We start from the raw sequence: 26526 nt of genomic DNA on the forward strand, positions 1-26526 counted from the left end.
TCAGCATCAGTAACTTGCTATAAACCTTAAGCTACTGTACAACCTCTCAGCATCAGTAACTTGCTATAAACCTTAAGCTACTGTACAACCTCTCAGCATCAGTAACTTGCTATAAACCTTAAGCTACTGTACAACCTCTCAGCATCAGTAACTTGCTATAAACCTTAAGCTACTGTACAACCTCTCAGCATCAGTAACTTGCTATAAACCTTAAGCTACTGTACAACCTCTCAGCATCAGTAACTTGCTATGAACCTTAAGCTACTGTACAACCTCTCAGCATCAGTAACCTGCTATAAACCTTAAGCTACTGTACAACTTCTCAGCATCAGTAACCTGCTATAAACCTTAAGCTACTGTGCTACCTCTCAGCATCAGTAACTTGCTATGAACCTTAAGCTACTGTACAACCTCTCAGCATCAGTAACTTGCTATAAACCTTAAGCTACTGTACCATACTGTACAACCTCTCAGCATCAGTAACTTGCTATAAACCTTAAGCTACTGTACCATACTGTACAACCTCTCAGCATCAGTAACTTGCTATAAACCTTAAGCTACTGTACCATACTGTACAACCTCTCAGCATCAGTAACTTGCTATGAACCTTAAGCTACTGTACAACTTCTCAGCATCAGTAACCTGCTATAAACCTTAAGCTACTGTACCATACTGTACAACCTCTCAGCATCAGTAACTTGCTATAAACCTTAAGCTACTGTACCATACTGTACAACCTCTCAGCATCAGTAACTTGCTATGAACCTTAAGCTACTGTACAACTTCTCAGCATCAGTAACCTGCTATAAACCTTAAGCTACTGTACCATACTGTACAACCTCTCAGCATCAGTAACTTGCTATAAACCTTAAGCTACTGTACAACTTCTCAGCATCAGTAACCTGCTATAAACCTTAAGCTACTGTACCATACTGTACAACCTCTCAGCATCAGTAACTTGCTATAAACCTTAAGCTACTGTACAACTTCTCAGCATCAGTAACCTGCTATAAACCTTAAGCTACTGTACCATACTGTACAACCTCTCAGCATCAGTAACTTGCTATAAACCTTAAGCTACTGTACAACTTCTCAGCATCAGTAACCTGCTATAAACCTTAAGCTACTGTACAACCTCTCAGCATCAGTAACTTGCTATAAACCTTAAGCTACTGTACAACCTCTCAGCATCAGTAACTTGCTATAAACCTTAAGCTACTGTACAACCTCTCAGCATCAGTAACTTGCTATAAACCTTAAGCTACTGTACAACCTCTCAGCATCAGTAACTTGCTATGAACCTTAAGCTACTGTGCTACCTCTCAGCATCAGTAACCTGCTATAAACCTTAAGCTACTGTACAACCTGTCAGCATCAGTAACCTGCTATAAACCTTACGCTACTGTACCATACTGTACAACCTCTCAGTATCAGTAACCTGCTATAAACCTTACGCTACTGTACCATACTGTACAACCTCTCAGCATCAGTAACTTGCTATAAACCTTAAGCTACTGTATAACCTCTCAGCATCAGTAACTTGCTATAAACCGTAAGCTACTGTACAACCTCTCAGCATCAGTAACTTGCTATAAACCTTAAGCTACTGTACAACCTCTCAGCATCAGTAACTTGCTATAAACCTTAAGCTACTGTACCATACTGTACAACCTCTCAGCATCAGTAACTTGCTATAAACCTTAAGCTACTGTACCATACTGTACAACCTCTCAGCATCAGTAACTTGCTATAAACCTTAAGCTACTGTACAACTTCTCAGCATCAGTAACCTGCTATAAACCTTAAGCTACTGTACAACTTCTCAGCATCAGTAACTTGCTATAAACCTTAAGCTACTGTACCATACTGTACAACCTCTCAGCATCAGTAACTTGCTATAAACCTTAAGCTACTGTACCATACTGTACAACCTCTCAGCATCAGTAACTTGCTATAAACCTTAAGCTACTGTACCATACTGTACAACCTCTCAGCATCAGTAACTTGCTATAAACCTTAAGCTACTGTACCATACTGTACAACCTCTCAGCATCAGTAACTTGCTATAAACCTTAAGCTACTGTACCATACTGTACAACCTCTCAGCATCAGTAACTTGCTATAAACCTTAAGCTACTGTACAACTTCTCAGCATCAGTAACCTGCTATAAACCTTAAGCTACTGTACCATACTGTACAACCTCTCAGCATCAGTAACTTGCTATAAACCTTAAGCTACTGTACAACTTCTCAGCATCAGTAACTTGCTATAAACCTTAAGCTACTGTACAACTTCTCAGCATCAGTAACTTGCTATAAACCTTAAGCTACTGTGCTACCTCTCAGCATCAGTAACTTGCTATAAACCTTAAGCTACTGTACCATACTGTACAACCTCTCAGCATCAGTAACTTGCTATAAACCTTAAGCTACTGTACAACCTCTCAGCATCAGTAACTTGCTATAAACCTTAAGCTACTGTACCATACTGTACAACCTCTCAGCATCAGTAACCTGCTATAAACCTTAAGCTACTGTACCATACTGTACAACCTCTCAGCATCAGTAACTTGCTATAAACCTTAAGCTACTGTACAACCTCTCAGCATCAGTAACCTGCTATAAACCTTAAGCTACTGTACAACCTCTCAGCATCAGTAACCTGCTATAAACCTTAAGCTACTGTACAACCTCTCAGCATCAGTAACCTGCTATAAACCTTAAGCTACTGTACAACCTCTCAGCATCAGTAGCCAGTGGGCTGCTGTGTCACATGACGTTCATGGTTCTCTACCTGTATCTTTGCATCTGTTCAATGCTTCAAATTCACTTGAAGCTTTGTAATAATCTGTGCAGTACCACGGTTTGTGTCGGACTGAGTAAGGCTGAGGACAAAACACTTCCATGTGATGTCATTTTTCATTCTCTATGGACACTCTCTCTCCCCCTGCAGACACTCTCTCCCCCTCCAGACACCCTCTCTCCCCCTGCAGACACACTCTCTCCCCCTGCAGACACACTCTCTCCCCCTGCAGACACACTCTCTCCCCCTGCAGACACTCTCTCTCCCCCTCCACTCACACTCTCTCCCCCTGCAGACACTCTCTCTCCCCCTCCAGACACTCTCTCTCCCCCTCCAGACACTCTCTCTCCCCTCCAGACACTCTCTCTCCCCCTCCACTCACTCTCTCTCCCCCTCCAGACACTCTCTCTCCCCTCCAGACACTCTCTCTCCCCCAGACACTCTCTCTCCCCCTCCAGACACTCTCTCTCCCCCTCCAGACACTCTCTCTCCCCCTCCAAACACTCTCTCTCCCCCTCCAGACACTCTCTCTCCCCCTCCAGACACTCTCTCTCCTCCTGCAGACACTCTCTCTCCTCCTGCAGACACTCTCTCTCCCCCTGCAGACACTCTCTCTCCCCCTCCAGACACTCCCTCTCCCCCTCCAAACACTCTCTCTCCCCCTCCAGACACGCTCTCTCCCCCCTCTGACACTCTCTCTCCACTGCAGACACTCTCTCTCCCCCTCCAGACACTCTCTCTCCCCCTCCAGACACTCTCTCTCCCCCTCCAGACACTCTCTCTCCCCCTCCAGACACTCTCTCTCCACTGCAGACACTCTCTCTCCCCCTCCACTCTCTCCCCCTCCAGACACTCTCTCTCCCCCTCCAGACACTCTCTCTCCCCCTCTGACACTCTCTCTCCACTGCAGACACTCTCTCTCCCCCTCTGACACTCTCTCTCCACTGCAGACACTCTCTCTCCCCCTCCAGACACTCTCTCTCCCCCTCCAGACACTCTCTCTCCCCCTCCCGACACTCTCTCTCCACTGCAGACACTCTCTCTCCCCCTACGGACACTCTCTCTCCCCCTCCAAATACTCTCTCTCCCCCTCCCGACACTCTCTCTCCACTGCAGACACTCTCTCTCCCCCTCCACTCTCTCCCCCTCCAGACACTCTCTCTCCCCCACCAGACACTCTCTCTCCCCCTCCAGACACTCTCTCCCCCTCCGGACACTCTCTCTCCACTGCAGACACTCTCTCTCCCCCTACAGACACTCTCTCTCCCCCTCCAGACACTCTCTCTCCCCTCCAGATACTCTCTCTCCCCCTCCCGACACTCTCTCTCCACTGCAGACACTCTCTCTCCCCCTACGGACACTCTCTCTCCCCTCCAAATACTCTCTCTCCCCCTCCCGACACTCTCTCTCCACTGCAGACACTCTCTCTCCCCCCACTCTCTCCCCCTCCAGACACTCTCTCTCCCCCACCAGACACTCTCTCTCCCCCTCCAGACACTCTCTCCCCCTCCGGACACTCTCTCTCCACTGCAGACACTCTCTCTCCCCCTCCAGACACTCTCTCCCCCTCCAGACACTCTCTCCCCCTCCCCGACACTCTCTCTCCACTGCAGACACTCTCTCTCCCCCTCCAGACACTCTCTCCCCCTCCAGACACTCTCTCCCCCCTCCCGACACTCTCTCTCCACTGCAGACACTCTCTCTCCCCCTCCAGACACTCTCTCTCCCCCTCCAGACACTCTCTCTCCCCCTCCAGACACTCTCTCTCCCCCTCCAGACACTCTCTCTCCCCCTCCACTCTCCCCCCTGCAGACACTCTTTCTCCCCCTGCAGACACTCTCTCTCCCCCTGCAGAAACTCTTTCTCCCCCTGCAGACACTCTCTCTCCCCCTCCAGACACTCTCTCTCCCCCTCCAGACACTCTCTCTCCCCCTCCACTCTCTCCCCCTGCAGACACTCTTTCTCCCCCTCCAGACACTCTCTCTCCCCCTCCCGACACTCTCTCTCCCCCTCCAGACACTCTCTCCCCCCCCAGACACTCTCTCTCCCCCTCCAGACACTCTCTCTCCCCCTCCACTCTCTCCCCCTGCAGACACTCTTTCTCCCCCTGCAGACACTCTCTCTCCCCCTCCAGACACTCTCTCTCCCCCTGCAGACACTCTCTCTCCCCCTCCAAACACTCTCTCTCCCCCTGCAGACACTCTCTCTCCCCCTCCAAACACTCTCTCTCCCCCTCCAGACACTCTCTCTCCCCCTCCAAACACTCTCTCTCCCCCTCCAAACACTCTCTCTCCCCCTCCAGACACTCTCTCTCCCCCTCCAAACACTCTCTCTCCCCCTCCAGACACTCTCTCTCCCCCTGCAGACACTCTCTTTCCCCTCCAGACACTCTCTCTCCCCCTCCAAACACTCTCTCTCCCCCTCCAGACACTCTCTCTCCCTGCAGACACTCTCTCTCCCCCTCCAGACACTCTCTCTCCCCCTCCAGACACTCTCTCTCCCCCTGCAGACACTCTCTTTCCCCTCCAGACACTCTCTCTCCCCCTCCAGACACTCTCTCTCCCCCTCCAGACACTCTCTCTCCCCTCCAGACACTCTCTCTCCCCCTCCAGACACTCTCTCCCCCTCCAGACACTCTCTCTCCCCCTCCAGACACTCTCTCTCCCCCTCCAGACACTCTCTCTCCCCCTCCAGACACTCTCTCCCCCTCCAGACACTCTCTCTCCCCCTCCAGACACTCTCTCTCCCCCTCCAGACACTCTCTCTCCCCCTCCAGACACTCTCTCTCCCCCTCCTACAACATGTCTATGTTTTGTAACTGTTATACACAACGACTGTGACTTTCTGTGTCTCTCTCCTCCCAGCAGCTGGATGAGAATCTTTATATTAGAACTGTCATTTGTATTATGTATATAATAAGTGGGCTTTGTTCTCTATTGCAGCAGCTGAATGAGAATCTTTACAACTATGATAATCAACTATAACTAACTATAATAACTATGATAATCAACTATAACTAACTATAATAACTATGATAATCAACTATAACTAACTATAATAACTATGATAATCAACTATAACTAACTATAATAACTATGATAATCAACTATAACTAACTATTATAATCAACTATAACTAACTATGATAATCAACTATAACTAACTATAATAACTATGATAATCAACTATAACTAACTATTATAATCATCTATAACTAACTTTAATAACTATGATACTTTATAACTCATGATAATCATCTATAACTAACTATAATAACTATGATGCTTTATAACCGTGTTATGTGTATAATGATGTTTTATTCTCTATTGCAGCAGCTGGATGAGATGTGGCAGGAGCTGCGTTGGATCACTGATGCCCTGCAGTATGCCCGCTACAAGCATCCCAGTGGCGGTGTGCCCATCACCAGCCTGGTCAATGCCAGCAAGCCTGAGTCAGACCAGGGGGCACAGAAGAGTGACTCAGCATCCTCTACCATGGACTACCTACCCACACCATCACCCTCACCTGAGCTACGACCCAGGAAGGCAGCTAGTGGTGAGGAGAATGACACACACACACGCACGCACACACACACACACACACACACACACACACACACACCATCTTGGCTGTCCATCGAAGATGATGATGAAGATGCTCCTCTTGTGGATGGGGGGTAGGGAGGGGTGTGTTAGCACTTCAAGACAGACACACTCACATCTCTACATACGGTGCATACAACAACAACAACAACAACAACAACAACAACAAATCACCCTCACTCTCCACATAGTGGAAATATGTCGGGGATGGCCTTTATCTTTATGCTAAACACATACCCTACTCTACAATCATAGCTTGTTCTGTGTCTGTGTGCAACACTGTCTTCTACATGGACTGTATGTGTCCACTGGGCACACACTGGTTGATTCAATGTTGTTTCCATGTCATTTCAATGAAATTTACGTTGAACCAACGTGGAATAGACATTGAATTGACCTCTGTCCCCAATGGGTTGTTTCTGACCCGTCTGTCTGTCTGTCTGTTTCCTCCCTCAGACTCCCAACTGGGGTCAGATGAGGACGGTTGTTCAGAGGTGTTCCTGCCAACAGACAGCGACTATGACTCCAGCGAGGCCTTGTCCCCCCGTGAGCTGGATCTGCTATACTCTTCCCAACAGGACCTATCCCAGCAGGCTGTGCACGCCCTGGGAGGCAGCGCTCCCGACGTACTGCAGATACACGAACTAAGGTACAATAACGACCTTTAACCTCTGACCCTAACGTACTGCAGATACACAAACTAAGGTACAATAACGACCTCTAACCCTGACCCCGACGTACTGCAGATACATAAGCTCAGGTACCACCTTTGACCCCTGACCCTGATGTACTGCGGATACACGAACTAAGGTACAATAACGACCTCTAACCCTGACCCTGACGTACTGCAGATACACGAACTAAGGTACAATAACGGCCTCTAACCCTGACCCTGACGTACTGTAGATACACGAACTAAGGTACAATAACGACCTCTAACCCTGACCCGACGTACTGCAGATACACAAGCTCAGGTATGAGAACAACCTTGTAAGAATATTTTAAGATAATACACAACACAGAGGACTAGAGGTAAATAGGGAATTAACAATCAATGGAAATAGTTGTTTTTCAGTTCAACATCTGGTTAAAATCTGTGTAGGGGTTTCAGTCCTGGACTCATAGCTACGTGGCAAGATCTCATTGGTCTGAATCGTCTATACATTGAGCCTGAAACAGGACACTTGTTATTTGACCATTGGCCCAATTTGACTGCAAGGAACTCTAATTTGTCAACCACAGACTAGGGTTGGGGATTATAAATTACATCCTGTCACTTTGTTCTGTGGAGAATCATTTAGGACCTGGAAGAAGGAACATTGACCATCTACTTCCCAGCGTAACATCTATGATTTGTTATTTTTGAATAAACCTATTTGTCTCCCCCTGATTTGCTTTGGGGTCTGTGTTATTCAAGAATAACATCAGCTGCTAACAACCTCTAACCCCTGACCCTGAAATACTGCAGATACACAAGCTCAGATGTGTCCCTGTCCCCTTCACTCTCCAAAGATGTGTCCCTGTCCCCTTCACTCTCCAAAGATGTGTCCCTGTCCCCTTCACTCTCCAAAGATGTGTCCCTGTCCCCTTCACTCTCCAAAGATGTGTCCCTGTCCCCTTCACTCTCCAAAGATGTGTCCCTGTCCCTTCACTCTCCAAAGATGTGTCCCTGTCCCCTTCACTCTCCAAAGATGTGTCCCTGTCCCCTTCACTCTCCAAAGATGTGTCCCTGTCCCCTTCACTCTCCAAAGATGTGTCCCTGTCCCCTTCACTCTCCAAAGATGTGTCCCTGTCCCCTTCACTCTCCAAAGAGGTGTCCCTGTCCCCTTCACTCTCCAAAGATGTGTCCCTGTCCCCTTCACTCTCCAAAGATGTGTCCCTGTCCCCTTCACTCTCCAAAGATGTGTCCCTGTCCCCTTCACTCTCCAAAGATGTGTCCCTGTCCCCTTCACTCTCCAAAGATGTGTCCCTGTCCCCTTCACTCTCCAAAGATGTGTCCCTGTCCCCTTCACTCTCCAAAGATGTGTCCCTGTCCCCTTCACTCTCCAAAGATGTGTCCCTGTCCCCCACTCTCCAAAGATGTGTCCCTGTCCCCTTCACTCTCCAAAGATGTGTCCCTGTCCCCTTCACTCTCCAAAGATGTGTCCCCGTCCCCTTCACTCTCCAAAGATGTGTCCCTGTCCCCTTCACTCTCCAAAGATGTGTCCCTGTCCCCTTCACTCTCCAAAGATGTGTCCCTGTCCCCTTCACTCTCCAAAGATGTGTCCCTGTCCCCTTCACTCTCCAAAGATGTGTCCCTGTCCCCTTCACTCTCCAAAGATGTGTCCCTGTCCCTTCACTCTCCAAAGATGTGTCCCTGTCCCCTTCACTCTCCAAAGATGTGTCCCTGTCCCCTTCACTCTCCAAAGATGTGTCCCTGTCCCCTTCACTCTCCAAAGATGTGTCCCTGTCCCCTTCACTCTCCAAAGATGTGTCCCTGTCCCCTTCACTCTCCAAAGATGTGTCCCTGTCCCCCACTCTCCAAAGATGTGTCCCTGTCCCCTTCACTCTCCAAAGATGTGTCCCTGTCCCCTTCACTCTCCAAAGATGTGTCCCTGTCCCCCACTCTCCAAAGATGTGTCCCTGTCCCCTTCACTCTCCAAAGATGTGTCCCTGTCCCCTTCACTCTCCAAAGATGTGTCCCTGTCCCCTTCACTCTCCAAAGATGTGTCCCTGTCCCCTTCACTCTCCAAAGATGTGTCCCTGTCCCCTTCACTCTCCAAAGATGTGTCCCTGTCCCCTTCACTCTCCAAAGATGTGTCCCTGTCCCCTTCACTCTCCAAAGATGTGTCCCTGTCCCCCACTCTCCAAAGATGTGTCCCTGTCCCCTTCACTCTCCAAAGATGTGTCCCTGTCCCCTTCACTCTCCAAAGATGTGTCCCTGTCCCCCACTCTCCAAAGATGTGTCCCTGTCCCCTTCACTCTCCAAAGATGTGTCCCTGTCCCTTTCACTCTCCAAAGATGTGTCCCTGTCCCCTTCACTCTCCAAAGATGTGTCCCTGTCCCCTTCACTCTCCAAAGATGTGTCCCTGTCCCCTTCACTCTCCAAAGATGTGTCCCTGTCCCCTTCACTCTCTTTTCCTCTATAATCTAATGTGTTGTCTTTTTGACAGAGCCTTGAATATATCCTAATGGATCTTTTTTTCCCCTTTCCAGGTACAGCATCTGCCATCCCAAAGACCTCCCTCTCTCCCCCGCCTTCCCCCTCTCCCCAGGCCCTCTCCTCTCCCCCCGCCTTCCCCCTATCCTCAGCCCCACCCTTCTCCCCTGCCCTCATTCTCCCCAAGACCACCCTTTCTTGCACCAAAATCCTGGAGGGTCTCTCCCTCTCCAAGACAACCCAGGACCAGCACTCCTCCACCCCCCTGCGGCCCCTAGCCAACCCCCCAACCAAGCGGAAGCTGCTGTCCAGAAGCCATGGGGCCACTGGGCCCAAGCACTGGTTGAAGAGCCACAGCGACAGCCACACTGGGTCCCTGTCTGAGGGGGTCTATACCAGGCAGAAGGACCCAGACCTGCCCCTGGATCTCCCATCCCCTCAGGGGGAGACATACGTTAGTCATGCTTCCTGTGTCCTGGAGGGCAGTGGGGTGGGGCAGAGGGAGCCCAGGCCCCATGTCAGGAGGATCTTTGTGGAACCGTGTAAGGAAACATCGCTTGAGAACAGGGGCTGGGGAGAGGAGGAGAGAGGGATGGAGGGACGGGGGGAGAGAGGGGCAGGGGTGATGGTGGTTGTCACAGAGGAGGGTTCAGGAGAGGAGGCATCTGAAGGAGCAACAGCCCAGGATGTGGACTCAGATGACCAAACTAACACACAGGTGTCAGAGATCCTCAGCAGCACGCTCTAGGGATTGGATGATAATCAGTAACACGCTCTAGGGATTGGATGATAATCAGTAACACGCTCTAGGGATTGGATGATAATCAGTAACACGCTCTAGGGATTGGATGATAATCAGTAACACGCTCTAGGGATTGGATGATAATCAGTAACACGCTCTAGGGATTGGATGATAATCAGTAACACGCTCTAGGATTGGATGATAATCAGTAACACGCTCTAGGATTGGATGGTAATCAGTAACACACTCTAGGATTGGATGATAATCAGTAACACGCTCTAGGATTGGATGATAATCAGTAACACACTCTAGGATTGGATGATAATCAGTAACACACTCTAGGATTGGATGATAATCAGTAACACACTCTAGGATTGGATGATAATCAGTAACACACTCTAGGGATTGGATGATAATCAGTAACACGCTCTAGGATTGGATGATAATCAGTAACACACTCTAGGATTGGATGATGGTTTGGCATGGTGCTCCAGGGTTTGATTGCACCAGTTGGGCATAACAAAGGTAATGCACGTTCATGAGATTTGATGCTTCAAAATGATGGTTGCTAGGCAGCACCCGTTCATAGGCTGTTCCCATCCTCGTGGTGGTTTTAAACTTACCTTCACTTCGCAAAGCCCACCACTATGCATGTTTTCTTAACCAGAACAGGTTGGATCCATAAAGAATCACTGTGGGAATAGATATCACACATTTAGCATGTTATAATGTAACATAAATCAAGTGTATTATTTTGCTATTGACTCACGCTTAGGCAACTCCAAAAGCCTGCGCAGGTTGTAAAATATGAACACGAGACTCATATCCTTTTGAAAATATAGATCGCTATCATGATGACGAGAGTCCCAATTTAACCCTACGCCTGCTCCCTACTAGATGTAGAGTCTATGCCCAGTCATAGCTCATAGAAGGGCTTACGACCAGGTGGTGCAACAGGTATCATTTTTAGAGCCGGCGTACAGTGCGTTTTATGTTGGGTGTAGATTAACGTTCCACTTACAACCCGGTGCAACCGGCCCCAGGATTGGACGATGCTCAGGTAAAAAGTCTAGCATTGGCCCATGTTCAGTAACACACTCTAGCATTTGACAGTGGTTCAGTAACGACCTCCAGGATTGGTCGACGGCTCAGCAACATGTTCTTGGAGTGAACGATACTGAGTAACAAGCTTTTGAACGATTGGACAATGGATAATTGATGACATTTGGATGGAGCACTATCATTTTGGAACGTTGCATACAAAACGTATCCCTCCGCGGTGTATCCAAACGGCCACCTTTCCCTGTCTGTTTCTGCCTCTGTGTGTGTTTGTGTGGGCCTCGTTCCTTCTGTCATCACTTTCTCTCTGACCTTCATATCCCTGTGGACAGGCATGCTGAACTGACTCTGAGCTCGTGGACGTGTGTAGCTCACAGACGGGACAATCCTTGCTCTCTCTGTACAATGTACTAGAGACTCAAGTTGCTGGCCAACTGTCTGAACTGTAGAACTCAGAACCAAGCCAAGGCTCCAACTGTTATGACCTATAACCAATGCAACATGAACTAAAGCACTGCTTTACCTTTGCACTTGAATCTGTGTTGATGGCCGCAAGATCTCGGAGTTGCTATTTCAATTGATGGGTATTCGTGGTACATTTGTTGATTTACATATTAGATACAAGCCTTGTGTTTCTCTACACAGCAAATTGGCCAGTGTTAACTAGTGTTGCTTTTTCAGTGTAGCGTTTCCAGTGTTGATTCAGGAGTTAAATATAGCACTGTAAATATTTAAAGAACCACATTGTTGGTGTTCAATAACCAGAGTTGAACCAAAACCTCTGTCATCATTATCATATTTCCCAGCATGCTCTATTGCAGGTTGAATTTTAGAATTGTTTGTTTAAATATCTATGTTTTTTTGCATGCACATTGATTAATTGATGTTATTCTACTTAAAGGGCTCAGTGCAGTCCAAAATGTGATTTTCCAGTATTTTATTTATATATCCACCCAATGAGGTTGGAATAATACTGTGAAATTGTGAAAATTATGAAAATGTCCTTTTAGTGTAAGAGCTGTTTGAAAAGACGCCTGCAATTTCAGCCTGTTTTAGTGGAATGGGGCTGTAAATGAGTTAATAGACCAATATGACAGTTCCAAACTACCTTGTCAATAATGTCTAGTTTTCAGTTTTCCCCTCCCCCACTCAGACCTGTCCCAGACAGTCCTGGCTAAAGTCTTGCTTGAGAAATTGCTCTTTGCTAAGAAGCTATTTTTCTTTTCGACAATTTTAATTGAAAACAATCACAGTAAGGTACTTAATTTTTACCCAGAAATGATTTGATGTTGAGATAAAAACAGCTGCATTGGACCTTATAAAATATAAATAACATCTATTTTTCTGAAATAATCTAATCTGTTACTTGGACTTAATGCACCCTTTACTGAAATGGCCGTTCCAGTTTAGATGGGTAGTCTAATATAGATAGTATTAGTATTAATATTAGGTAGTCTAATATCTAAAGTCGGGTGAAAAAATGTCAACTAAATTGGATATTCCTGCGGCTGGATTCCAATAGGAATTACACATCACTTTGCAAACCAGCATAATGTGACTTGCAGGCCTGATATGGAGTTTCAGGCCGCTGTATGAGGGTAAAACTAGGCCCTCAAAGTAAGGCCTTAAGAAATATTTATTTTATTGTCTTATATAATTACATTATATGATATGATAACATTCGCTTAGGATCTCACCTAGTGAAGATTGGACTGAAAATGCGACAACCATGTCTCTGTCACTAACAAATACGGTCATGAGTGGTAACTCTACAATATAATCGAAAGGCAAGGCACTCTGGGAAATATGCAAATAAGACTTCACACTAAGCAAAGCGTTAATCTAACTCTGAAAATTGTGGACCTGTACGCTTGAGAATTTGCTGTGTAGGTGTCTCAGCATGGACTATAGGCACCTGCAGTGAATGTACTGTCATGGTTTAAAAGTTGGTTTTCTGTGGTAATTAATGTGTCATTACCATCATGCTAAGCTGGTTCTTTTGTGGTTCTGTTACAACAAAAAGTCAACCGGAGTCTCATTTAGAATAACAGTGACATTCTTCATACACTAAAACAGTCACTTTTCATATCTTTCTCAGACTAACAACATCACCAGCATTTAATATCAAATCAAATTGGATTTTGTCACATGCTTCGTAAACAACCGGTGTAGACTAACAGTGAAATGCTTACTTCACAACAATGCAGAGAGAAAAATATATAAAAATACACACCCAGTAGTGATGATAACTTGGCTATATACATGGGGTACCAGTACCGAGTCCACATGCAGGGGTAGGACGTAATTTGGGTAGATATGTACGTATTCAGACCACACTGTGTTTTCAACATTTTGTTAAATTACTGCCTTATTCTAAAATTGATTTAATAAGTATTTCCTCATCAATCTACACACAATACCTCATAATGACAAAGTAAAAACAGGTTTAGACATTTTTGCAAATTTATTACAAATAAAAAACAGAAATATCACATTTTACATAAGTATTGAGAGCCTTTACTCAGTACTTTGTTGTAGCACCTTTGGCAGCGATTACAGCCTCTAGTCTTCTTTGGTATGATGCTACAAGCTTGCCACACCTGTATTTGGGGGAGTTTCTCCCATTTTTCTCTGCAGATCCTTTCAAGCACTGTCAGGTTGGATGGGGAGTGTTGCTGCCCAGCTATTTTCAGGTCTCTCCAGAGATGTTTGATCGGGTTCAAGTCCGGTCTCTGGCTGGGCCACTCAAGGACATTCAGAGACTTGTCCCGAAGCCACTCCTGCATTGTCTTGGCTGTGTGTTTAGGGTCATTGATCCTGACTAGCCTCCCAGTCCATGCTGCTGAAAAACCTCCCCACAGCATGAATCTGCCACCATCATGCTTCACAGTAGGGACGGTGCCAGGTTTCCTCCAGACGTGACACTTGACATTCAGGCCAAAGGGATCAATCTTGGTTTCATCAGACCAGAGAATCTTTTTTCTCATGGTCAGAGTCCTTTTGGCAAACTGCAAGCGGGCTGTCATGTGTTAAAGAAAAGGGAAGCACTGCTAAGGTACACAATAGTAGGTTTTTGTTGACAAGCTGCTAAGGTACACAATAATATGTTTTGGTAGACAGAAACTGCTAAGGTACACAAGAGTATGTTTTGGTAGACAGGCCGTCACTGTAAATAAGAATTTGTTCTTAACTGACTCGCCTAATTAAATAAAATAAAATCTGTCTTGAAGCTGTGCGGACAGTTCCTCTGACATGCACTGTCAACTGTGGTACTTTAAATAGACAGGTGTGCCTTTCCAAATCATGTCCAATCAATTGAATTTACCACAGGTGGACTCCAATGAAGTTGAAGAAACATCTCAAGGATGATCAATGGAAACAGGATGCACCTGAGCTCAATTTAGAGTCTCATAGCAGACGGTCTGAATACTTATGCAAATAAGATATTTCTGTTCTTAACACTTTATAAATTTTCGCCAAGTCATTATGGGGTTGTGTGTGTAGATTGATGAGGAAAATGTTTATTTTAATACATTTTAGAATAAGGCTGTAACGTAACAAAATGTGGAAAAAGTGAAGGGGTCTGAATAATTTCAGAATGCGCTGTAGATAGGGGTCAAGATCTTTCTAGTATACAGTAGTAAACAGTTATGAATCTTTAAGTGGACTGTAGGTTGCCCCTGGGCCATGTTCTGACAAGCCCATCGTTAAGAATACTGATGATGACGAGAGTATTAAACATTCCATAGCGAGCTGCAATGAATTCCAATATCATAGCCCCTATATCCCTATAAGTATTTTTGTACTCTATTTTAAAACGTTGATAACTTGCTATTTTGCATTGAATGTCTACCATTTGTCTTGTACTTGAATCAAATGGAGATGTATTATCTTGTTGGCATGGACTTTGTTTTGTACCTGTGTGGACTGTAGCTTGTGTCCATTTAGATTTTGTGCCCCCCCTTGGTTTGGCATGAGAAAGTCAAGGTTTAGAGATCAGGGGTCATGGACTGGTGGGGTCAGAGGCTGCACTTTGCATCCTGGACTTTAGTAGCCATGTGGTGTGAAGTTATGTTTCTGTTATGTTTCCATGACACTTTAAGGGTTGTTTTGAACTATGTTTGATCATGAACACTGTAGCATTATGTTTTTATCCTGTGTTCTCTGGTACAGAGTATTATACTGTCTGTAGTATTAGTACTCTGTTATAGAGATGAATACAGCATACTGGATTCATGTTATTAGAGTAACATTTCCAGGACCAGCTAATAATTGTGCTCATATGAAGTTTACCACACCATGGATAATATCAGACTAAATTGCACTTTGAACTTTGTATGTCTATTTTATTTTAGTCAAATGATGATACATCAAGCTAAAACCCAAACAACACCTTTACGGTTTTATCAAAGCCGTATTGCACGGGTACGAGGGAAACCGGAGCTTTTCACTATTTTAAAATGGCAGGTGACTATAAAACCTTGTTTAAATGAGGCCAGCTTTATCGGTAACGATTGTAAAACAAATTGTTGCATTATTAGAATATTAACATGACAGAATAGTAATTGTTGACATTTAAATTTGGTGTTGCATCAACAGGTTATTTTTTTCCACTTGTCTCTTAAAGAAATACAGTATATATTAGCAACAATGTTTTTTATCCATTAGGGAAATATGGAGCTAGGCTAGTCATTATTGTGTCCTATTGACAGTGTATAAGCTACCTGTGCACTTACAGGCTGTTGTAAATGAGTTCTTTAAGAAAGCTTATCCTCTCACTTTTATTTACAGTCATATGGTCTTTAAACCACTTCTCCAATTGACCAAAATCACTATGTTATTGTCTTAAGTGTTGGGCTTGGGGGTAGGCCTACTACCAAATCCACCAGTCAATGGGGGGGGGGGACAGGTCTACTACCAAATCCACCAGTCGATGGGGGGACAGGTCTACTACCAAATCCACCAGTCGATGGGGGACAGGTCTACTACCAAATCCACCAGTCGATGGGGGGACAGGTCTACTACCAAATCCACCAGTCGATGGGGGGACAGGTCTACTACCAAATCCACCAGTCGATGGGGGGACAGGTCTACTACCAAATCCACCAGTCGATGGGGGGACAGGTCTACTACCAAATCCACCAGTCGATGGGGGGGGGACAGGTCTACTACCAAATCCACCAGTCGATGGGGGGGGACAGGTCTACTACCAAATCCACCAGTCAATTGGGGGTGGGGGGAACAGGTCTACTACCAAATCCACCAGTCGATGGGGGGGGGACAGGTTTACTACCAAATCCACCAGTCAATGTATATTTCTCAGGAGTAAAAGCATAATCTGTTGATATGAAATATTGAATATTACTATGTTATTGTCCTATTGATTTAGTGATCTATGTCACCCCACTTCCACACATTTCAATCACTCATTATTATTATTATTATTATTAAATGGTCGAACAGCTAAAAGGCCATATCAGATCAGTCTCAATGTCTTTATGCCACATACACATAGTTGGCCAAAATCAAGAGGGATCATCATATCTGTATATTTTTGCATTTCCTTATAAATAGATGAACTGTTATAATTTCCTAAATGAAAATAAAGCTAATATGTTTGCTGTTGGGGATGATGTCAGTCCTAAAATCACCAGAGTTCCTATAATGTTTGACCAGTTGAAATAAACCTTTCCCATGTGGATGTTGTGCACAACACTGCCTCTGTCCGTCACTCAAGACACTGCCTCTGTCCGTCACTCACGACACTGCCTCTGTCCGTCACTCACGACACTGCCTCTGTCCGTCACTCACGACACTGCCTCTGTCCGTCACTCACGACACTGCCTCTGTCCGTCACTCACGACACTGCCTCTGTCCGTCACTCACGACACTGCCTCTGTCCGTCACTCACGACACTGCCTCTGTCCGTCACACTTCACTCACAACTTCGGTGATGACGACCGGCTAGTGGCCTGGTGCTGTCGCAATAACCTGGAACTCAACACAATAAAACTGTGGGAAGTTGTGTTTGCCTGAGCCATCTCTCCCCCTCGAGATTGATGGCACAGCTGAATCATTCAAATTCCATCATCTCCCACAACCTCAAGTGGAAAGACAACAGCACAGCGGTCACCAAGGCGGCACACCGGCGGATTTAATACCTGCGGCAGCTGAAATAAAATCTCCCCGTCAACCCTGATCCAGTTTTACGCATCAATCGTTGAGTCCATCCTCACCTCCTCCATCAGTCTGGTTTGGGTTGGGGTGTGCGTCTGCCAACCGCAAGGGCAAACTGAAACATATTGTCTGGATTGCAGAGAGGGTCTTTCGGCTGCCACCTGCCCTCCATCAAGGTCCTGCACAAGTCAAGGGCAAGGAAGCGAAAGATCATCACGACCCCTCCCACCCGGGTCACCCCCTCCTCCAAAAATGAACCTCTGGCAGGTGGTTCAGATCACTCATTGACAAAATCTCCCGCTACCTGAACAGTTTCTTCCCCCGAGCTGTGGCCCTCACCAACCGGCCATCTGGCCAATAGAGACTAAAGGACTATGCAGTCTATGCTGCACACCACATCAAGCCATACCTGAACTGTACACTAAATAACTACAGAGTCCATCTCTCTGCATTTAGATACGTACCTCAGTAGTAGCAGCTACAAAATACTTTCAACAACCAACACAGGACATCAAAGAAGCTCTCTCTTCCTGACAAAGGAACACTGGCTTTTATCTGGACGGAGAAGGAGTTGATAATTGAAAACAGCTGTTTCCCCTGACGAGAGGGAGAGTTCAGAGCTCCAATCATCGATGTGGCCGACCAATCAGCTGCTTAGAATCCAGGAAGCCATTTCCTGAAATACAAACACATACAAACCCAAAACAACACAGAAACTGGGGAACATAACGCGCCCACCCCAAAACCTGCAAACTCCCAGTTTACAACAACAAAAACCAACACGCATCCCCAGTTACTAAACCCGTGATAGAACGTCGGCAACCCCAGTTACTAAACCCGTGATAGAACGTCGGCATCCCCAGTTACTAAACCCGTGATAGAACGTCGGCATCCCCAGTTACTAAACCCGTGATAGAACGTCGGCATCCCCAGTTACTAAACCCGTGATAGAACGTCGGCAACCCCAGTTACTAAACCCGTGATAGAACGTCGGCAACCACATTCGCCGAACCCTTCACATAGTTAATGTGGTTATTGTATCCCTGTACAATCAGAGCCGTTCTGATTGTACATTTGCCTAAGAAACACTAGAGGATTATGGTCCGTGAAGACCAGTACAGGCAAGGCACTGGAGCCCACATATACCTCAAAAAACTATAAGGCTAGTAATAAAGCCAGCGTCTCTTGTTCAGTGGAATACCTTGACTGACACAAATTGAATTTACGGGAGAAGAAACTGAGGGGCCGATCCACTACCTCGTTGTCTTCCTCCAAGAGAACCGAACCCACCCCCACTATACTAGCGTCTACCTCCAATTCCAACTGGGGCACTACAAAGTAGCGCTTTGGCGGACTCAAAAGCATAGTTACAGTCCTGGGACCACTAAAATGGTACTTTGAGACTAAGCAGAGATGTAAGGGGAGCTAGTACCGTCAAAAAATTCTTACACAATGTACGATAGTACCCTACCATCCCCAGGAATCTGCGCAACTGGCGGTGAGTCGTGGGAGCAGGAAAAGCAATAATTGCTTCCACTTTTCCAGTTACTGGGCGCACTTGACCTCGTCCCACCTGCTTCCCTGAGTAAGTCACAGCAGCCTTCCAGAACTCAGACTTGTTTCCCTGAGTAAGTCACAGCAGCCTTCCAGAACTCACACTTGTTTGCCTGAGTAAGTCACAGCAGCCTTCCAGAACTCACACTTGTTTCCCTGAGTAAGTCACAGCAGCCTTCCAGAACTCACACTTGTTTCCCTACGTAAGTCACAGCAGCCTTCCAGAACTCACACTTGTTTCCCTGAGTAAGTCACAGCAGCCTTCCAGAACTCACACTTGTTTCCCTGAGTAAGTCACAGCAGCCTTCCAGAACTCACACTTGTTTCCCTGAGTAAGTCACAGCAGCCTTCCAGAACTCACACTTGTTTCCCTGAGTAAGTCACAGCAGCCTTCCAGAACTCACACTTGTTTCCCTACATAAGTCACAGCAGCCTTCCAGAACTCACACTTGTTTCCCTGAGTAAGTCACAGCAGCCTTCCAGAACTCACACTTGGCCAAATTGAGGGTTAAAGAAGCATTCTCCAACCACTGAAACACACTTTTCAAGGTGGCGAGATGATCAGACCAAGTAGACCACATCGTCAAGGTAAACAGTACAATTTGGCACATCCGCGAACACAATGTTAACTTGGCGCTGAAAAGTAGCAGGTGCATTACACATTCCAAAGGGCATCGCAGTATATTGTACGAAGTTATCAGGCATCACGAAAGCCGAGATGTCAGACGCTCGAGAGGTCAGAGGCACCTGCCAATAACCTTTTAGCAAATCTAACTTACTAACATAAGCAGCAGAGACAATTCTATCAATGCAGTCATCTAAGCGAGGTAGATTTCTGGATTGTCTACTACTTCTAACACAGAAGTGACGTTACCACCAGCGATATCGTTCCCTAGTAGCAATGTGACTCCTTTTACTGGCAGTGTAGACACTACACCAACACGGAAACGTCCTGATACCAAGTCTGACACTAAGTGGACCCAGTGTAATGGTACAGGTACGGTCTCTATCCCCTGTAATATGACATGCGAGCCACAATATGTTTCAGGAAAGATTTGTGTGGGCTTCTGATCCGCTTGTTTTCCTGTTAAGGAAACACAGTTAAGGAAACACAACCGGCAGAGATAAACAGAGTGTAACGGATGTGAAACGGCTAGCTTAGTTAGCGGTGCGCGCTAAATAGCGTTTCAATCGCTTACGTCACTTGCTCTGAGACCTTGAAGTAGTAGTTCCCCTTGCTCTGCAAGGGCCGCGGCTTTTGTGGAGCGATGGGTAACGATGCTTCGTGGGTGACTGTTGTTGATGTGTGCAGAGGGTCCCTGGTTCGCGCCCGGGTATGGGCGAGGGGACGGTCTAAACTTATACTGTTACAAGAGCATAGATAGGACCCGGTTTCCCAAATGCTGAATCAATAACTCGGTACAACGGACGAGCCAAAGACTAAACCCACGCTTTTTAATTTAGGGGATGGTGACAGGGACTGTTTCGGTTTATTTTTCAAAACCGTGGCAGTCCGCAATCATGTGACCCTTTTGGTGACAGTAAAAACATTCACAGTGCGAAGGCTTAGGGTCGTCGGAGGAAAAGCGACCTGAACGAGGCACTGATGACGTAATCGTCCGGCCTTCAAAACGAGGCGCACCAAAGACAGTCTTGTGTGTCAAAGCGTACTCATCTGCCAACACTGCTGCCTGGGCCAATGTCGCCACTTTCTGTTCATTTAAATTAACTACAATTCTACCAGGCAGGTTGCTTTTAAAATCCTCCAACAGCCAGCATCAACTCCTGAATATCAGCAAAGTTGTTAGCTTTGCTGGCTGAACACCAGCGATTAAACAGAGACTCTTTGTCCATTTGCAAAGACTCTTTGACTCTTTGCATTCTCAACAAAAGTACGGTGAGAGGGTTTTTTGTGGTTCCTGAAACCCTGCCTATAAGCTTCAGGCACTAACTCATAAGCCCGCAACACGGTTGTTTTAACTATATCGTAGTGTAAACTGTCTTCCAGGGTGAGAGAAGCTACTACTTCCTTGGCTTTCCCAGACAATTTACATTGCAACAGGAGCGGCCAAACCTCTAGTGGCCAATGCAGCGCAGTGGCCGCAAGTTCAAACGCAGAGAAATATGAATCAACGTCTGACTACCGAAATGGAAGGACTAAAGCAATATTTTTACTTACATCGAAGTGGGCATGATGATGAGCAGGTTGTGGAGTCTCACTGGAGCCAGCGTCTAGCTCCAGTTGTCAGATCCTTACCTCCTTGTCGGCTTGTATTTACATTTTCCTAATTTCAAAATCAATCAGTCTAATGCGCTCTTGATCTTTTTGCTCCATTTCCAAACGGGCCTCACCTTTAGTCTAGCGGTACCATCTGAGCGACCCGAAGCAGAAAATAAAGGGTTGAATTAGGGGAATGTAAAGGGGTACGAGCAACCCCTTCCTCCGCGCCATCCTCTGACTTGGCATCGGAAGGTCTACCCGTCTCCTCTCCTGAAGCCTTCCTCTCCTCATCTTTCAGCAAGAAAATGTGTTTTCTCACTAAACCCTCCCTGACTAGAACCACAAGCTCAGCTTTTAGGGTTTTCTCAGGAATGATAAGTCCATAATGGTCAGCTATGGCGCAAAAATCTACTATATGCGACCCCAGCAACCAATCAAAAGAGGGCGCTTCAATACACAGCAGCATATTGAACACACGCAAACTAAACAAGTCATCCAAACTCACAACCTACGATCACACCTCAATCACCAATCACAGAAAGCTCAGAGCAGCAGGGGTCCTGTGGATTTAATAATCCTGGATGAGCCCCCATGATGTCACGTATGCCTCTGGGAGGATGGGACACAAACCTGCTTAAGAAACACCCTGTCATCCTTACCCGCACCTACAATCACATACCTCTTCCGCTCCAGTGTAGCAGTGTGTTGCGTACCCTCCTTCAAGAGGCGTACGTAACATAATGGTGTTTTAACCTGACGAGAGGGAGGGTTCAGAGCTCCAATCATCGATGGGGCCGACCAATCAGCTGCTTAGAATCGTGGAAGCCATTTCCTGAAATACACACATACAAACCCAAAACAACACAGAAACTGGGGAACGTAACACACTAACAGCACCATATCACAGAGTAACATTATGAGGATGTTGTCTATCACTAGCAGTACCATCTCACCAAAATTCTGAGTATGTTGTATTTAATTAGCAGCACCATATCACCAATTAACATTCTGAGGATGTTGTCTATCACTAGCAGCACCATACCACAGAGAAACATTCTGACTGTGTTGTCTATACTAGCAACACCATATCACAGAGTAACAGTCTGACTGTGTTGTCTATACTAGCAACACCATATCACCAAGTAGCAGTCTGACTATGTGTAAATGCACTTGGCTCATAAAGGTGATTCTGATTCTACAACTGCCTCTGCCTGTCACTCTTCACTCAGTTCAATGACTAGTGAAATCACTTCAAGAAGTAGAGACAAAACATACCGTTCAGTAGTGCATCCTTAATGGAAGATTCTTCTCTATTCTATCGGTGATAGCACTTTTTCAATCTGTAGCTCAAGAGATATTGCAGAGTACTGTGTGTGAGTGGATTTCTCTCACCTTCTCCTAGCCCTCCTCTCCTTTCCTCCCCCTTGCTTAATTCTCAGTTGAATACATCTTTGAGCTTTTCCAGCTGATAGTTTTCAATGGCTGTCAATATCCTGTGCCCACGGCGATGGAGTACAATGGAGCAAATCACGTTTTATTGGTCACGTACACATATTTAGCAGATGTTTGTGTAACAAAATGCTCGTGTTCCTAGCTCCAACAGTGCAGTAGTATCTAACAATTCACAACAATACACACACATCTCAAAGTAAAAATATATTCAATATTAGCACGAGCAATGTCGAATTGGCATGGACTAGAACACAGTAGAATATGCAACGCAACATCTCAAAGGCCTCCAGATATCAGCATCGGTCTGAAGGCACGGCAACTGGTATCCATGGCAACCACACAAAGGCGCTGTGTGCAGTCCTGATCTGCAATATTTTGTGATGAGAGAGAAGGAGAGAGGTAGAGGAGCGGATACAGGTTTGGAAAGAGAGACGGGGGGAGATGAAAAGGGAAAGAGTGGATGCAGATGGATTATTGACATGTATTGTCTGCTTTGCCAATGGCCATGCTTAGGAAGAGAGTGAGAAAGGAAGAGAGTGAGAAAGGAAGAGAGTGAGAAAGGAAGAGAGTGAGAAAGGAAGAGAGTGAGAAAGGAAGAGAGTGAGAAAGGAAGAGAGTGAGAAAGGAAGAGAGTGAGAAAGGAAGAGAGTGAGAAAGGAAGAGAGTGAGAAAGGAAGAGAGTGAGAAAGGAAGAGAGTGAGAACGGAAGAGAGTGAGAAAGGAAGAGAGTGAGAAAGGAATAGAGTGAGAGCGTGAAATGACTTCATACAGCATTACAAATATTAGATCATTTTGGCATTACTCCTCAGGGGACTGAATAACTAAAACAGCAGCACAGAGATGTTATATATGTTATATATATATATATATATATATATATGTTATATATATATATATATATATATATATATATATATATATATATATATATATATATACTGGATTTATTTACGAGGTAGACCAGCTTTAATATTGCAGACAGATTGCAGCTTCAATCAATGTAATTGTCTGCATCACTTCTAACTCCCCATATATTTTTGGGCAAATATACAGTACATACATACATACATACATACATACATACATACATACATACATACATACATACATACATACATACATACATACATACATACATACATACATACATACATACATACATACATACATACAGTACATACATACATACATACATACATACATACATACATACATACATACATACATACATACATACATACATACATACATACATACATACATACATACATACATACATACATACATACATACATACATACATACATACATACATACATACATACATACATACATACATACATACATACATACATACATACAGTACATACACATATACACATATACAGTGTCTTGCAAAAGTATTCATCCCCCTGGGTGTTTTTCCTATTTTGTTGCGTTACAACCTGTAATTTAAATGTATTTCAATGTGGATTTCATGTGATGGACATACACAAAATAGTCCAAATTGGTGAGGTGAAATTAGAAAAATAACTTGTTAAATAAAATCAACAACAACAGAAAAAAGTAAAACATGGTGAATATGTATTCACCCCTTTGCTGTGAAGCCCCTAAATAAGATCTGGTGCAACCAATTACCTTCAGAAGTCACATAATTAGTTACATAAAGTCCACCTGTGTGCAATTTATTTGTCACATGTTCTGTCACATGATCTCAGTATATAGTGGGGAGAACAAGTATTTGATACACTGCTGATTTTGCAGGTTTTCCTACTTACAAAGCATGTAGAGGTCATTTTTATCATAGGTACACTTCAACTGTGAGAGACGGAATCTAATACAAAAATCCAGAAAATAACATTGTATGATTTTTAAGTAATTAATTTGCATTTTATTGCATGACATAAGTATTTGATCACCTACCAACCAGTAAGAATTCCAGCTCTCACAGACCTGTTAGTTTTTCTTTAAGAAGCCCTCCTGTTCTCTACTCATTACCTGTATTAACTGAACCTGTTTGAACTCGTTAGCTGTATAAAAGACACCTGTCCACACACTCAATCAAACAGACTCCAACCTCTCCACAATGGCCAAGACCAGAGAGCTGTGTAAGGACATCAGGGTTAAATTTTAGACCTGCACAATGGCTGGGATAGGCTACAGGACAATAGGCAAGCAGCTTGGTGAGAAGGCAACAAGTTCAAGATGACGGTCAATCACCCTCGGTCTGGGGCTCCATGCAAGATCTCACCTCGTGGGGCATCAATGATCATGAGGAAGGTGAGGGGTCAGCCCAGAACTACACAGCAGGACCTGGTCAATGACCTGAAGAGAGCTGGGACCACAGTCTCACAGAAAACCATTAGTAACACACTACGCCGTCATGGATTAAAATCCTAGCTGCTTGAAGCCTTTCTGTTAGCCTGCTAGCCCTGTGCCGCTAGCTGCTTGAAGCCTTTCTGTTAGCCTGCTAGCCCTGTGCCGCTAGCTGCTTGAAGCCTTTCTGTTAGCCTGCTAGCCCTGTGCCGCTAGCTGCTTGAAGCCACGCACTGGACTTGAATGATCACCCAGCTATGCATGCCTTTCCCTAACGTCACCATGCCGTGTCGATTGCTGTTCTGGTTTGTAACTATTGCTTTATTTCACTGTAGAGCCTCTAGCACTGCTCAACACACCCCGGCTGACAATTTAGTTCCACCCCCCACACACGCAGTGACATCACCTGGTTTAAATGCTATTTCGAGAGACAATATCTCTGTCATTATCACTATATGCACAGGTTTACCCCCACTGTCTTCAAATCCTACTATACCTTTGTCTGTACATTATGCCTTGAATATATTCTACCGTGCCCAGAAATCTGCTCCTCTTACCCTGTTCTGAACGTACTGGGCATCCAGTTCTTTTAGCCTTTAGCCGTACCCATATCCCACTCCCCCACTCCCCCTCTGTTCCTCTGGTGATGTAGAGGTTAATCCAGGCCCTGCAGTGTCTACCTCCACTCCCATCCCCCAGGCTCTCTCATTTGTTGACTTTTGCAACCGAAAAGCCTTGGTTTCATGCATGTTAACATTAGAAGCCTCCTCCCTAAGTTTGTTTTATTCACTGCCCTAGCACACTCCACTAATGTCCTAGCTGTGTCTGAATCCTGGCTTAGGAAGACCACCAAAAACCTTGAAATTTCCATTCCTGACTATAACATTTTCCGACAAGATAGAACTGCCAAAGGGGGCGGTGTTAGCCTGCAGAGTTCTGTCCTACTATCCAGGTCTGTACCCAAACAATTTGAGCTTCTACTTCTAAAAATGAACCTTTCCAGAAACAAGTCTATCACCGTTGCCGCTTGCTATAGACCACCCTCTGCCCCCAGCTGTGCCCTCGACACCATATGTGATTTGATTGTCCCCTATCTATCTTCTGGCACAGCTATGTGCCAAAATAAATTGGTCACAACTCCTGCAGCTCTATCGCACGCTGGGTATGTACATAGTCAATGGTAGGCTTCGAAGGGACTCCTATGGTAGGTACACCTATAGCTCATCTCTTGGCAGTAGTACTGTAGTACTGTAGACTACTTTATCACTGACCTCAACCTTACCTTTGATGATCTTTAACCTATACCTATACCTATGATACAAATTACAGACCTCTACATGCTTTGTAAGTAGGAAAACCTGCAAAATCGGCATTGTATCAAATACTTGTTCTCCCCACTTTATGTACACCTGTTCTGAAAGGCCCCAGAGTCTGCAACACCACTAAGCAAGGGGTACCACCA

The 26526-nt window shown here is 45.3% G+C and overlaps 1 protein-coding gene across 1 annotated transcript in view; it reads left to right on the plus strand.

The window, feature by feature from the left end:
- The window catches only part of LOC121840757, a 135931-nt gene that overhangs the window by 101805 nt on the left and 7600 nt on the right, over nt 1-26526 (plus strand). The window contains exons 16-21 of the mRNA XM_042305840.1: nt 6135-6357; nt 6861-7053; nt 7947-8932; nt 9019-9258; nt 9345-9496; nt 9659-9997. Of these exons, the coding sequence (XP_042161774.1) occupies nt 6135-6357; nt 6861-7053; nt 7947-8932; nt 9019-9258; nt 9345-9496; nt 9659-9997 (2133 nt within the window). The remainder of the gene's footprint in view (nt 1-6134; nt 6358-6860; nt 7054-7946; nt 8933-9018; nt 9259-9344; nt 9497-9658; nt 9998-26526) is intronic.

This window comes from Oncorhynchus tshawytscha, linkage group LG25 (genome assembly GCF_018296145.1).
Source record: "Oncorhynchus tshawytscha isolate Ot180627B linkage group LG25, Otsh_v2.0, whole genome shotgun sequence".
In the NCBI taxonomy this organism is placed as follows: Eukaryota; Metazoa; Chordata; class Actinopteri; order Salmoniformes; family Salmonidae; genus Oncorhynchus; species Oncorhynchus tshawytscha.